General features: G+C 34.0%; 3 protein-coding genes across 3 annotated transcripts; 2 read left to right on the forward strand and 1 right to left on the reverse strand.

Annotated features, from left to right (window-relative positions):
- Nucleotides 1-1,209: 1,209 nt before the first annotated feature.
- PHYBLDRAFT_167773 (hypothetical protein) lies at nucleotides 1,210-3,657 on the forward strand (the record flags this gene model as incomplete). Its single annotated transcript, XM_018435720.1, has 7 exons — nucleotides 1,210-1,381; nucleotides 1,450-1,854; nucleotides 2,029-2,107; nucleotides 2,183-2,236; nucleotides 2,769-2,793; nucleotides 2,884-2,889; nucleotides 3,556-3,657. 7 exons carry the CDS (start codon nucleotides 1,210-1,212, stop codon nucleotides 3,655-3,657), a joined length of 843 nt encoding a protein of 280 aa, XP_018292398.1.
- Nucleotides 3,658-3,770: 113 nt separating this feature from the next.
- Nucleotides 3,771-5,628, forward strand: PHYBLDRAFT_144807 (hypothetical protein; the record flags this gene model as incomplete). The annotated part of the gene is made up of 4 exons (XM_018431296.1): nucleotides 3,771-3,830; nucleotides 4,285-4,374; nucleotides 4,402-4,573; nucleotides 4,667-5,628. The coding sequence occupies 4 exons, from the start codon at nucleotides 3,771-3,773 to the stop codon at nucleotides 5,626-5,628; spliced, it is 1,284 nt and encodes a 427-aa protein (XP_018292399.1).
- A 323-nt stretch (nucleotides 5,629-5,951) lies between these two features.
- On the reverse strand, nucleotides 5,952-7,260 carry PHYBLDRAFT_144808 (hypothetical protein; the record flags this gene model as incomplete). Its single annotated transcript, XM_018431297.1, has 4 exons — nucleotides 5,952-6,097; nucleotides 6,247-6,400; nucleotides 6,594-6,757; nucleotides 6,822-7,260. The coding sequence occupies 4 exons, from the start codon at nucleotides 7,258-7,260 to the stop codon at nucleotides 5,952-5,954; spliced, it is 903 nt and encodes a 300-aa protein (XP_018292400.1).
- Nucleotides 7,261-10,184: the final 2,924 nt, after the last annotated feature.

Below are 10,184 nucleotides of genomic sequence, written 5' to 3' on the forward strand. Positions count from 1 at the left end.
TTCTTCATTAATAATTATGATGTAAGTTAAAATACTTCTTGGTTGACAAGGGGGTACCATTAAAAGAGCACCGGTGAAACAGACACGTACTCTTTACTTGTGAGCGATTAGATATTCTTTGGGCTTTATAAAGAGGTATATGTATATTTAGGATAATTAATGACCAAATAATTTATGTTTTTTTTTTAAATAAATTATCAATTACTCTCTAATACCAAAGGCAAAGAAAAACAGCCTTCTAATAATTAACAGTTAAAAAAAAGTAGTACTGTCTAAACACATTGGTAGAAAAGACATATTTATATTATCTGTGTTATACTAATAATATTTTTGAGATAGTGAATATATATTTAGCTAATAGCATTATTTTCTTGTTTATGTATAAAACTTAAAGAAATAGATATAGATAATGAGGGCTATAGTCTGATACTCTTTTACTGACATCATCAAGATAAGCACTACTGATCGAAAGGGGTGTTAATTGAAAGTGCCAGTGTGAGTTAAAACACACCTTTTTCAAAAATGTACGGTTTCAGTCAAAAATGCCCCTTGGTAAATAATAGTAATGACAGTTAAAATTATTTTTACCTTTGATGACAGCATCAATCAAAAGTTTTAGTCGATAATGATAATAAGTATGATATGAACTTGAGTATCATAACATTTACTTTAATGTTGATAAAAAGGGGCTAATTAACTATATGATGTTCAGATGTTATATAGCTACTGTAGAGTATATTTAAAGTTATAATTTTAACTGGTACAGGGTTTTGTCATCGAGAACTTTAACCAAATTTCATGCTATATCTGCAATATGTATAGAGTTATATTATTATATCATATACTTTAAAACGTTTAATATGTAGACGGTGCAAAGTATGAACATTTATACATATAATATTGATTTAAAGTCTAATTCATTTTATCTTTATATTTCTTACAGTTTTGTTGTGTCGACATGAAAAGACTGTATCATGTTCACATGAGCTACTGCAGACAGGTGCAGACAGGTGCATACAAGTGCATAAGCATCCCTTCTTTTATATGTTTTGTTTGTACATCTGTCTGTATCTTTTTCATATAAATAGCTATCAATTGCTTGTAATAAATCATTGCCTTTCTCAAACTCAAATCGCTCTTATTCTACTTGTCTAAACTATCACCTTTTCTTTTCAACTCACTGCTTATAGCTAAAAAAAAAACTTAAACATGTCCGATATTAACACAACTCTCCTCAACTCAATTCAAAAGATTGAGGTTGATCTTGCTGAAATCAAGCAAGCATTGCGTGAGCTTCAAAGGCAATTCAGCAATCAATTTGTGCCAGCAGTCAGTGCGGAAGATCTAACTACAATGCAACAAAGCATTATTGAGCAGAGTTGTAAGTCATATATATTCTGTGCTTAGATGTTTATTTACTTTATTAATATTGTCATACACTTTTTGTAGCTCTTGAGCGCATTGCCAAGTCTGTGAAAAGAGCCCAGCTCACAGAGTACCCTGATCAGCTTGGTAAGCAAGTAATCAATACTGGTGGCGAGTTCAAAGGAAAAAACGAAGCGCAAAAATACAATCTGTTGCTTCAGATTCTTCACGAGCAGGACTGGAAGGCGCGCTGCAAAGAAGTTCCACAAGGGCAGCTTTTGCCCCCATTAGTCCCTCTTTCAGACCATGATTTGACAGTAAAAAGACTGCATCTCAAAACATTAGGCCGTACGGTAAAGCATGATATCATTGACAAAGACTATCCTGCGGCCTCAAAAGAATGGAAGAATATCCCAGAGAAAAACAGGGAATACTACATGATGCATTTGGAGAGGTTGGCGAAGAATGGTGGATTGCACATCCACCAATGTAAAAGAATGTGGTGTGCAAGAAGCCTTCTTCGGGAAAGCTTCAAGAGCGACAACCAGACGCACAAGAGAAGAATGGCAGAGAAGAACAAAGTAAGTTTATCAATTAACAAATCTATATATTGTAAACTTTAATTAACATCGTTTCCTTTTATTATGCTATAAACACAGTGAGACATAAGTGATTCTTTGCTTTCTTCTCCTGATATGTCAGAAACTGGTGATGTTGAGTCGCCCATAATGGCAGATGTGCTGTAAGTTACCATTGTTGCTTTTTCTCATGCGCTATTAATACAAAACTAATATAAACTTCTTACTCTTTTATGTAGGTCTCCTCCACCCACAGCAAGTGTTGAGCCTGCTCGCAAGAGAAGCCGAAGATCGTAGTTTGGCTGCTGTGATTGGCCAAGTTTGATTTTTTTAGTCTGTCTTTAGTGCATTTTTTTTCTTATCTCGTCATTTTTCTTTTTATGTTTTTTATTCCTTTTTTCTTTCATATAAAAAATTTATTGACCTCTTTCATATGATTGCTAATGTTGTGATTACAAGAATTTGAAGCTAATGTACAGCATCTACAATTCCGCTACATTCAAATATAAAAGGAAATAGTATATAGCCTTTTTTTTGGGAAAAAAATTAATAGTAATATTTTTGTACTGATATATTATACTTGGGAGTCGTTCTATTATATGTAAGTATATTGAGTAGAATAAACACGTTAAGCTTTCTAACAAGATGCTCATTCAGGTTGTATGAATCAGATTCGAATTAGCTTCATGTTATATGACTTGAATCTTTGCTCAAGTTTTTCTTCTTCTACAATAACGACTTTCTATAGTGCTTATGTTTTATTGCTTTTCTTATATATAGATCTTAAATATTAATACATTCTTTAATATATATATATATTCTTAGAGTAAATGCTTATTTTACTGAACAAGTAAGCATATTATATAAAGGTAAGCATTATAATAATATTATATCTATTTATTTATTTTAAGTTTTTTCTCTAATATTAGTATATTTGTAGAAATTGGTAAAAAATAATAAGTGCTATCTAAGATATATTAGAATACCCAAAGTATATGAAATACAATTTGAATAGTAGTGTTTTACTGCATACGTTTTGCAGTAGCTAAACAGAACCATTTTTTATTGTGAGTGGCCGATGGAATTGTTTTTTCACTATTACTATTATTATTATCATTTTCATTTAATAAAACATGCATTGAAATAAAGATTCAATTCAATTAAACCCGATTCAATATTGTATAATAAAAAACAGACCATTCTGTTAAAGCTGCAAAGGAAAAACAAGAGGTTGTGCTAGAATTGAAAGCAATAGAACAAAAGAAAGAATGTAATAGAGGAAAGGAAGGACGCTTGATTTTTTTTTGAAAAATGGTAACAGTGCCTGTTTTGACTTTTTACATAATAAATAACTGCCATTTTTTATTATGAAAAAAATGGTAACAGTGCTTGTTTTGGCTTTTTACATAATAAATAACTGCCATTTTTTACTATGTAAAAAATGGTAACAGTGCCTGTTTTGGCCTTATACAGAGTCATAACTGCCATTTTTTATTAAGTAAAAAATGGCAGTTATGTTACCAAAGTGGTAACATTTTACCATTTTCTCCGCCGTAGTGTAACTATCTTCAGATTTTACGGATTCATCAAAATAATATCTGACATACTGTAGAAAAAAATGTACAAGTATATTAAGTCTCGATCTGGTATTTCATTTCTGGCACCTGTAACTAAGTCGCAGAATCAATACCACTGGGGATTGTTAAGTTTTTAAGAATAGTTTTTAGATAAGAATAAAGATGCTTTTTATTAAATATATTTCTTGACTATTTATATAAAATGATAATTGATTTCTGGCTAAAAGAATAGCTATAATAATATATCACAATGGGAAAAAAAGAGGGTCTGCCAGGGGTTTACTGGGAGGCTGCTCAGGAGGTCGCCCAGGTGGGTGTTTTTCGCCTACCCACTTTTTCACCTCCTGCCTGTTATGGATTATTGTATAACCCTGCTCATTAACAAATGTGAAGTTTTATTCAGTTACCGATACACATTTTTGTAATTTATATTTGACTTTTTATTGGTGCTCATATACGAAAGCCTTGGTTTATAATTCTCTTTTATTGGGTATTAAAATTTCCATCTTAACTTTATATCTAAAACCATTGGTCACTTTACAACTCATATTCACTTGATTGGTTTTCATTTATATAGAGCTTGGATTACTAATAATTTTAATTGGATTAAAAACATATTTTTCACCAAATATTCTTATAAATGAGTATTTTATTAGTTGTTGGAATAGAAATAAATTTTACAAAACATGGTTTATTGGTTGTCAAAATAAAAAATGACTTATTATATATAGATTATACTGACTAAATATAATTTTTTTCACTAGAATCTATTGATAGTTGACAGTGTAGAGAACAGGTTGCATGCTGAGGAGTGGGAAAGTGCTAGTACCCCCTCAGAAAGGCATCTGCTGGAGGTCGAAAATGGTGTTTGATGGTTGCAGTTGCATTGCCTTGAATACCTTGATCTAGTACGTGGAACGATCATCAATCCCATGCATAATTTATTCCTGGGAACGCCTAAAACATTGATGGATCGTTGGATCAAAGGTGAAGACATTCAAGATAGCAATTTTGCAGCAATGCAGAAAACTGCAGAAACAATGATTGTGCCTGGTGGATACACCTCTTTGAACTCAAAAATAGGAAAGCAGTTTTTGTATATGAAGGCAGACAAGTTGAAGTAATGGGTGCTCATATACTTGCCAGTTCTGTTGAAAGATGTTCTTGCAAAAGACAGATTCAAAAACTGGATTAACTTTGTTGATACATGCTGCCTGTTGATCAAGCCAATGATCACGTTCAATGAAGTCAACACTGTCCATCAGTTTCTTCAAACTTTTTGCACCAGATATGACGAGCTGTACAACGCCAAAATCCTCACCTGTAATATGCACCTACACCTCCATCTTCGAAATAAAATTCGTGATTTTGGACCAGTGTACGGTTATTGGCTATTTGGGTTTGAGCAATTTAATGAGTTGTTAAAAAATTTGAAGACAAACAGAAAGATTGGGTTTAAAGAAACATTTATGAAAAGATTTATTGATGTGCACAAAGATGATCTTGTCAACAGTTTCCTTCAGAGTACCCGCCAGACATCTGCATTTCCTCTTCTTACCAAACTCATTTCTTCCTTTACACCTGCCACCATTTCATCCATCTATCAATGTACCTTCCACATACAGTCGTTTGTCAAGGCTTCTGAAGATCCAAATGTACTTGTAAAAGGCAACGAACCTCTCCCTCCTTCCACATTCCCTCTATCATTAAAATCTGCTACCACAATGAGTGACATTCACTATGCTCATCTCTTACAATACTACAAAGTTGCATACAACAATGAACAACTAGTTCACTTTCAACAAGCATCGGAATCACCATACTTTGTCAACAATACAATCACCCTGTTGAAATACATCAACATCCTTGGGCAGGTCTACAAGGGTAAAGATGAATCTGGAAGTCATGGCTCTCTTGTACAAGCAAAGTTCATTGGAAGTACTGGTGAGCATATCATAGCATACATGGGTCAAATACAATACATTTTCACCCATTCCTTTATTCCTCCACCCACCTCTTCATCACTTACTCCCTTACTCCACACCCATTGCCACCCAATGCAACTTCTTCACAATTCTCAACATACTTTTGCATTTATCAAATGCTAAACACCCAAAAATGATAAATAGTGAGAGTACAAATATATTGAAACTTGCTTTCCAACATTTTCTCCTGACGATTTCCAATGTGTATTGTCAGTGCATAAAATTATGTTAGAAGTAGCAACTGCTGAGTACACAACATGCAGAAAAGTAAAAAAAGATGCTGGTCATTCCTTTGCCAAAAAAACAATACATTTAAAAAATAATAAAATATAACTCCCTTTTTTAAAGGTGCACAGAAAAGAATAATCATAGTGTTTGTATTTGTTGGTACGCTTATCATTGTCAGATAGAGGATGTGGAGAATGTAGAGGATAAGAAAACAAAATTTATTGAAACTCATCTCTAAAAGCCCAGTGAGAGAGAAGGGACATCAATCTAGGCAGGACTGCTAAAACAGCATCTCTACCAAAGGACCTCTTTAACATTTGACACGAATTGAAGTCCATGCGATTACGCATAAAATCATCAACAACTGCAAGAAAGTGATTGTATTAAATATAAATAAGTGATTAATCAAAGTTCTGTTTCATTTAAATCCATAAAAAAACAAAAAAAAGCTATAAACAATAATGTATACAAAAGAAATGATCTCATAGCTTCTCCAACTTGGACGCACTGTACAAATCGCACAGTTAATCGAGACTCCAGAAATATCATCTTCAGATTTACCCTCGGACATTGCTTCTTTTTGTAAGAGTCCATTGCAGCTCTTACCTACCTTCACATCAATTTCAGCCTTGAATGTATGGTAGGTCAGCTTGCAACAGTCAAAATGCTAGTTTATAAATGTATTAATATGAATACATTTAATTTGCAATCAAAATATACTTCTAACATACATTGGTCTCTCAACCTGCTTTTCTTGACCGAGAATTTGTCTTTTTGTGCGATTCATACAATTCCTTGATTTGGCGTCTCATTCCACAAAAGTTTGTGTATATACAATCGCTAATATTGGCCTGTCAAACACTAGTCACAACAACCTTTGGAGCCAGGTATGCATGAAGGTCATACATCAGCTGTCTGTTGGGTGGAAGTCTGTAATCAACATTAATATCCCAACTGCGCTTGCTGTCATTAGCTGCAACTAGTTTCAGCTTATTTGATTTGAAGTTGTGCTTCTTCAACTCTCCTCAGATAAGAGCCTATACTTAGTGTGATATATTATGTTGATGAACTACTGTACATCTCAACACCTGCTAAAACTCTAGTGCGATCCTGTTTACTAAGTTTATCAGCATTTGTACCAGTAAGAACCTCTGGACCAACAGAAGGAGTAACAGAAGGAGTAACAGAAGGAGTAACAGAAGGAGTAACAGAAGGAGCAGCAGAAGAGATACCAAAAGAAGCCTCAGAAGGTGTTGTATACCAATCCAGAGTAGAACCAATGGAAGAAGCTGCAAAAGGGACAGAAGCAGAAGCATGTATAGTAGTAGGAGCAATAACTGCAAGAAGTTCTCCAGAGGCATCAGCAATGCTATCAAGTATTTCCAATGTATTTTTGTTCCCCTTGATGACAATGCCAATGTTTGAATCCATGGTCTTGAGGCTTTCCTCTATAGCAGTAAGCCTTCTTAAAAGCGCAGTATGTTCTGGGGATGGAGCCAGGGCAATTGACTGACAATTGTTGGCCATGGTCTGAAAGCTATCAAATAAAATGTTATATATGAGTTGATTGTTAATTATATTTGTTTTATATATCTATTCATTGTATATATAGAGTGTTATTAGCATACAAAAGAAGTTAAGTGTTAAGTAAAAGAATAAAGTGTAGTTAATGGAAAGATGGTAAAAGTAAAAGCAAGAACCCATTTATTATATTACACTTGTTGCTGTAAATACTCAGAATTTCTTTAATACGCGTATCTCTATTAATACTTTCTAGAATTGATGGGGTGCAAATCGGCTTTGAACATGCTTTTTTCAACTCAATCCAATATATGATTTCTGTCTTTCGGCCTTTTGGCCCTTTAGTCTTTTGTTCTTTTTGTTTTTTTTTTCATTTACAAGTTTTCTTTCTTCTCTCTCTTTCCAACATTTATTATAGTAAATTCAAAAACCGGGCCAGCAAATGTAAAATTTGTACTCCGCAACTTATATCTTCTTGAGTTCTTATTCTTTTGCGATAGTTTTAATACACTCTAAGACATCTGTTAAAGAGCTGCAGCATACTATGCTAGTATAGATATATATATAGTATTAATAAAAAGTTATATGAAAAAAGTGGAAATTTTCAGTGGCCTGGTTTTTTAGGTATGGGCCAAAAAATAGAGTAAAGCATTATTTCTTTACTTTCAATGCAGAACTGCTTTATGATAATTTTTATACGGAGTGTGTCTTGTCATTACATCACAATCATGCAAACAAAATAGATATATTATATTGAATTTTTCAGAGTTTTCCTTGTTCCTTTGCTCAACTTTAAAACAAAAATGTCTCCCATCTCACGCGACAAAATACTCTCAATTGAAGTTGAACTTAGACATGGAAAGTCTACAGCCGAGGTAGCAAAGATTGTTGGTGTTTCGCAGACTTCTGTCAAGAGATATCAAAGAAAATTGAACATCTCCACCTCAGTTCCTGGGGGTAGACCTGCCCAAATCGATGAAAGGCTTGCCCACCGTATTATCTATGCATTCCTAAATGAGGAATTTATGACAACAACAGAGGCAGAGAGACGGCTATGTGGTAAAGGTTTTGCTGTCAAGGCTCCAGCAATCCGCACCTTGCTAAAAGCATCTGGGTTCATCTGTACCTTGGAACCACCTCTGAAGGTAAAAACAAACCCCGCTATCCGCAAGCAGCGTATGGAGTTCGAAAGGAACTATATCAACTTCACTGTGAAGGACTGGAAGTGTGTTGTCTTCTCAGACGAATGTAAGGTGAATCGCTTTGGCTCGGATGGAAAGAGATGGAGGTAGGTTGAAGAAGTAGGCAATTAAAAAATATAAGGGTAAGACTTCCCCTGTTTGTGCTGGAGGACACGTTATGGTTTGGGGATGCTTTTCGTCCAGAGGTCACGGAGAGCTTCTCAAGATCAATGAAACCATGACAAGCCCAAAATACATAACAGTTTTGGAGCAGGGCTTACTGAAGAACTTGAAGAAGCAGAATCTCATCAAGTCCGATATCATGTTTTTGCATGATAACGCCCGGTCACACACTGCAGCCAATACCAGAAAGTGGTTGAAGGCAGAGGGGATTGAGGTCATTGATTTCCCACCATTTTCGCCTGATCTTTATCCCATCGAAAACCTTTGGGCGTACACAAAGAGTAAACTCTACCAATATGAAGAGCCAGCCAGCTCAATGAGGGAATTGTGGTCCCGTTTCCAGAATGAGTGGGATAGTATCCCAGAGGAGATGTGCAAGAATCTAATTGAATTCATGCAAAGCAGAATGCATAAATGCATTTTGAAGAAAGGGTATCTTATTAATGAAAAATAAAAAAAGATACCTTTACCTAAAAAACCGGGCCACTGAAAATTTCCACTTTTTTTCATATAACTTTTTATTAATACTATATATATATCTATACTAGCATAATATGCTGCAGCTCTTTAACAGATGTCCTAGAGTGTATTAAAACTATCGCAGAAGAATAAGAACTCAAGAAGATATAAGTTGCGGAGTACAAATTTTACATTTGCTGGCCCGGTTTTTGAATTTACTATATATTCACAGATTTTCTTGATAAGATATCTTCTTCTTTAATATTATATATATAGTTAAAATAATAATAATTGTTTTCTATTACTATAGACACTTGCGTTTTGTTACCTTCTGATGCATCCCCTTCATAATGTCTATCTGGATTAGCTAAGATTAGTAAGTATACTTTATGCTGTCATCCTATAAAATTATTCTGACTGTTGTAAATGAGTATTGACTACTGCTGTAATTGAGAATAAGTCTGAAGGAAATAATATAAGGCCTCAGCTATTCCAGTCAAAGGTGTCTACCGATTACTTTATTATTTAACACACAGGTTTAGCATGCATGATAGTGATTATATTTCATATGATGATATCACCATAATATGGGATACATCAGTGGATTATTATAAGCATAATTATAACTCATAAACACATTTACTTTCGATGTTAATACTTCATTGGGACTACACACATTTATATAATTAATCATACATTAATTATCCCAAGATCACGTTGCTCTGATTAAGGCTCAGATAGGATCGATTACCTGACCCCAGTCATATAATTTTCCCAATCCAAAACAATATAAATAGCAGTAGTAGTTCAGTGTAGGAACCTGGTCAAACTTTGATACAAAATCTTTCTCAATAAACAAAACCTACACAAGTTCTCACGAATCTTCGTTCCTAATTTCAAATCTTCAATTCTTCCTCTTAAAAACTTCTTCAACTTCAACCACCACAACACTGACTCTTTCCTTTCTTTCATATAGGCCATATCACCCAAATTACTCTCTACTATTAAACACGGTTATGAACACAGTAATATTTTATTTTATTTCAATCTATCTCTTTTTAATAAGCACACGGCTTAACATAATTTCTATTATAGATGAACCTCCCT

Source organism: Phycomyces blakesleeanus, assembly GCF_001638985.1.
Source record: "Phycomyces blakesleeanus NRRL 1555(-) unplaced genomic scaffold PHYBLscaffold_9, whole genome shotgun sequence".
Taxonomy (NCBI): Eukaryota; Fungi; Mucoromycota; class Mucoromycetes; order Mucorales; family Phycomycetaceae; genus Phycomyces; species Phycomyces blakesleeanus.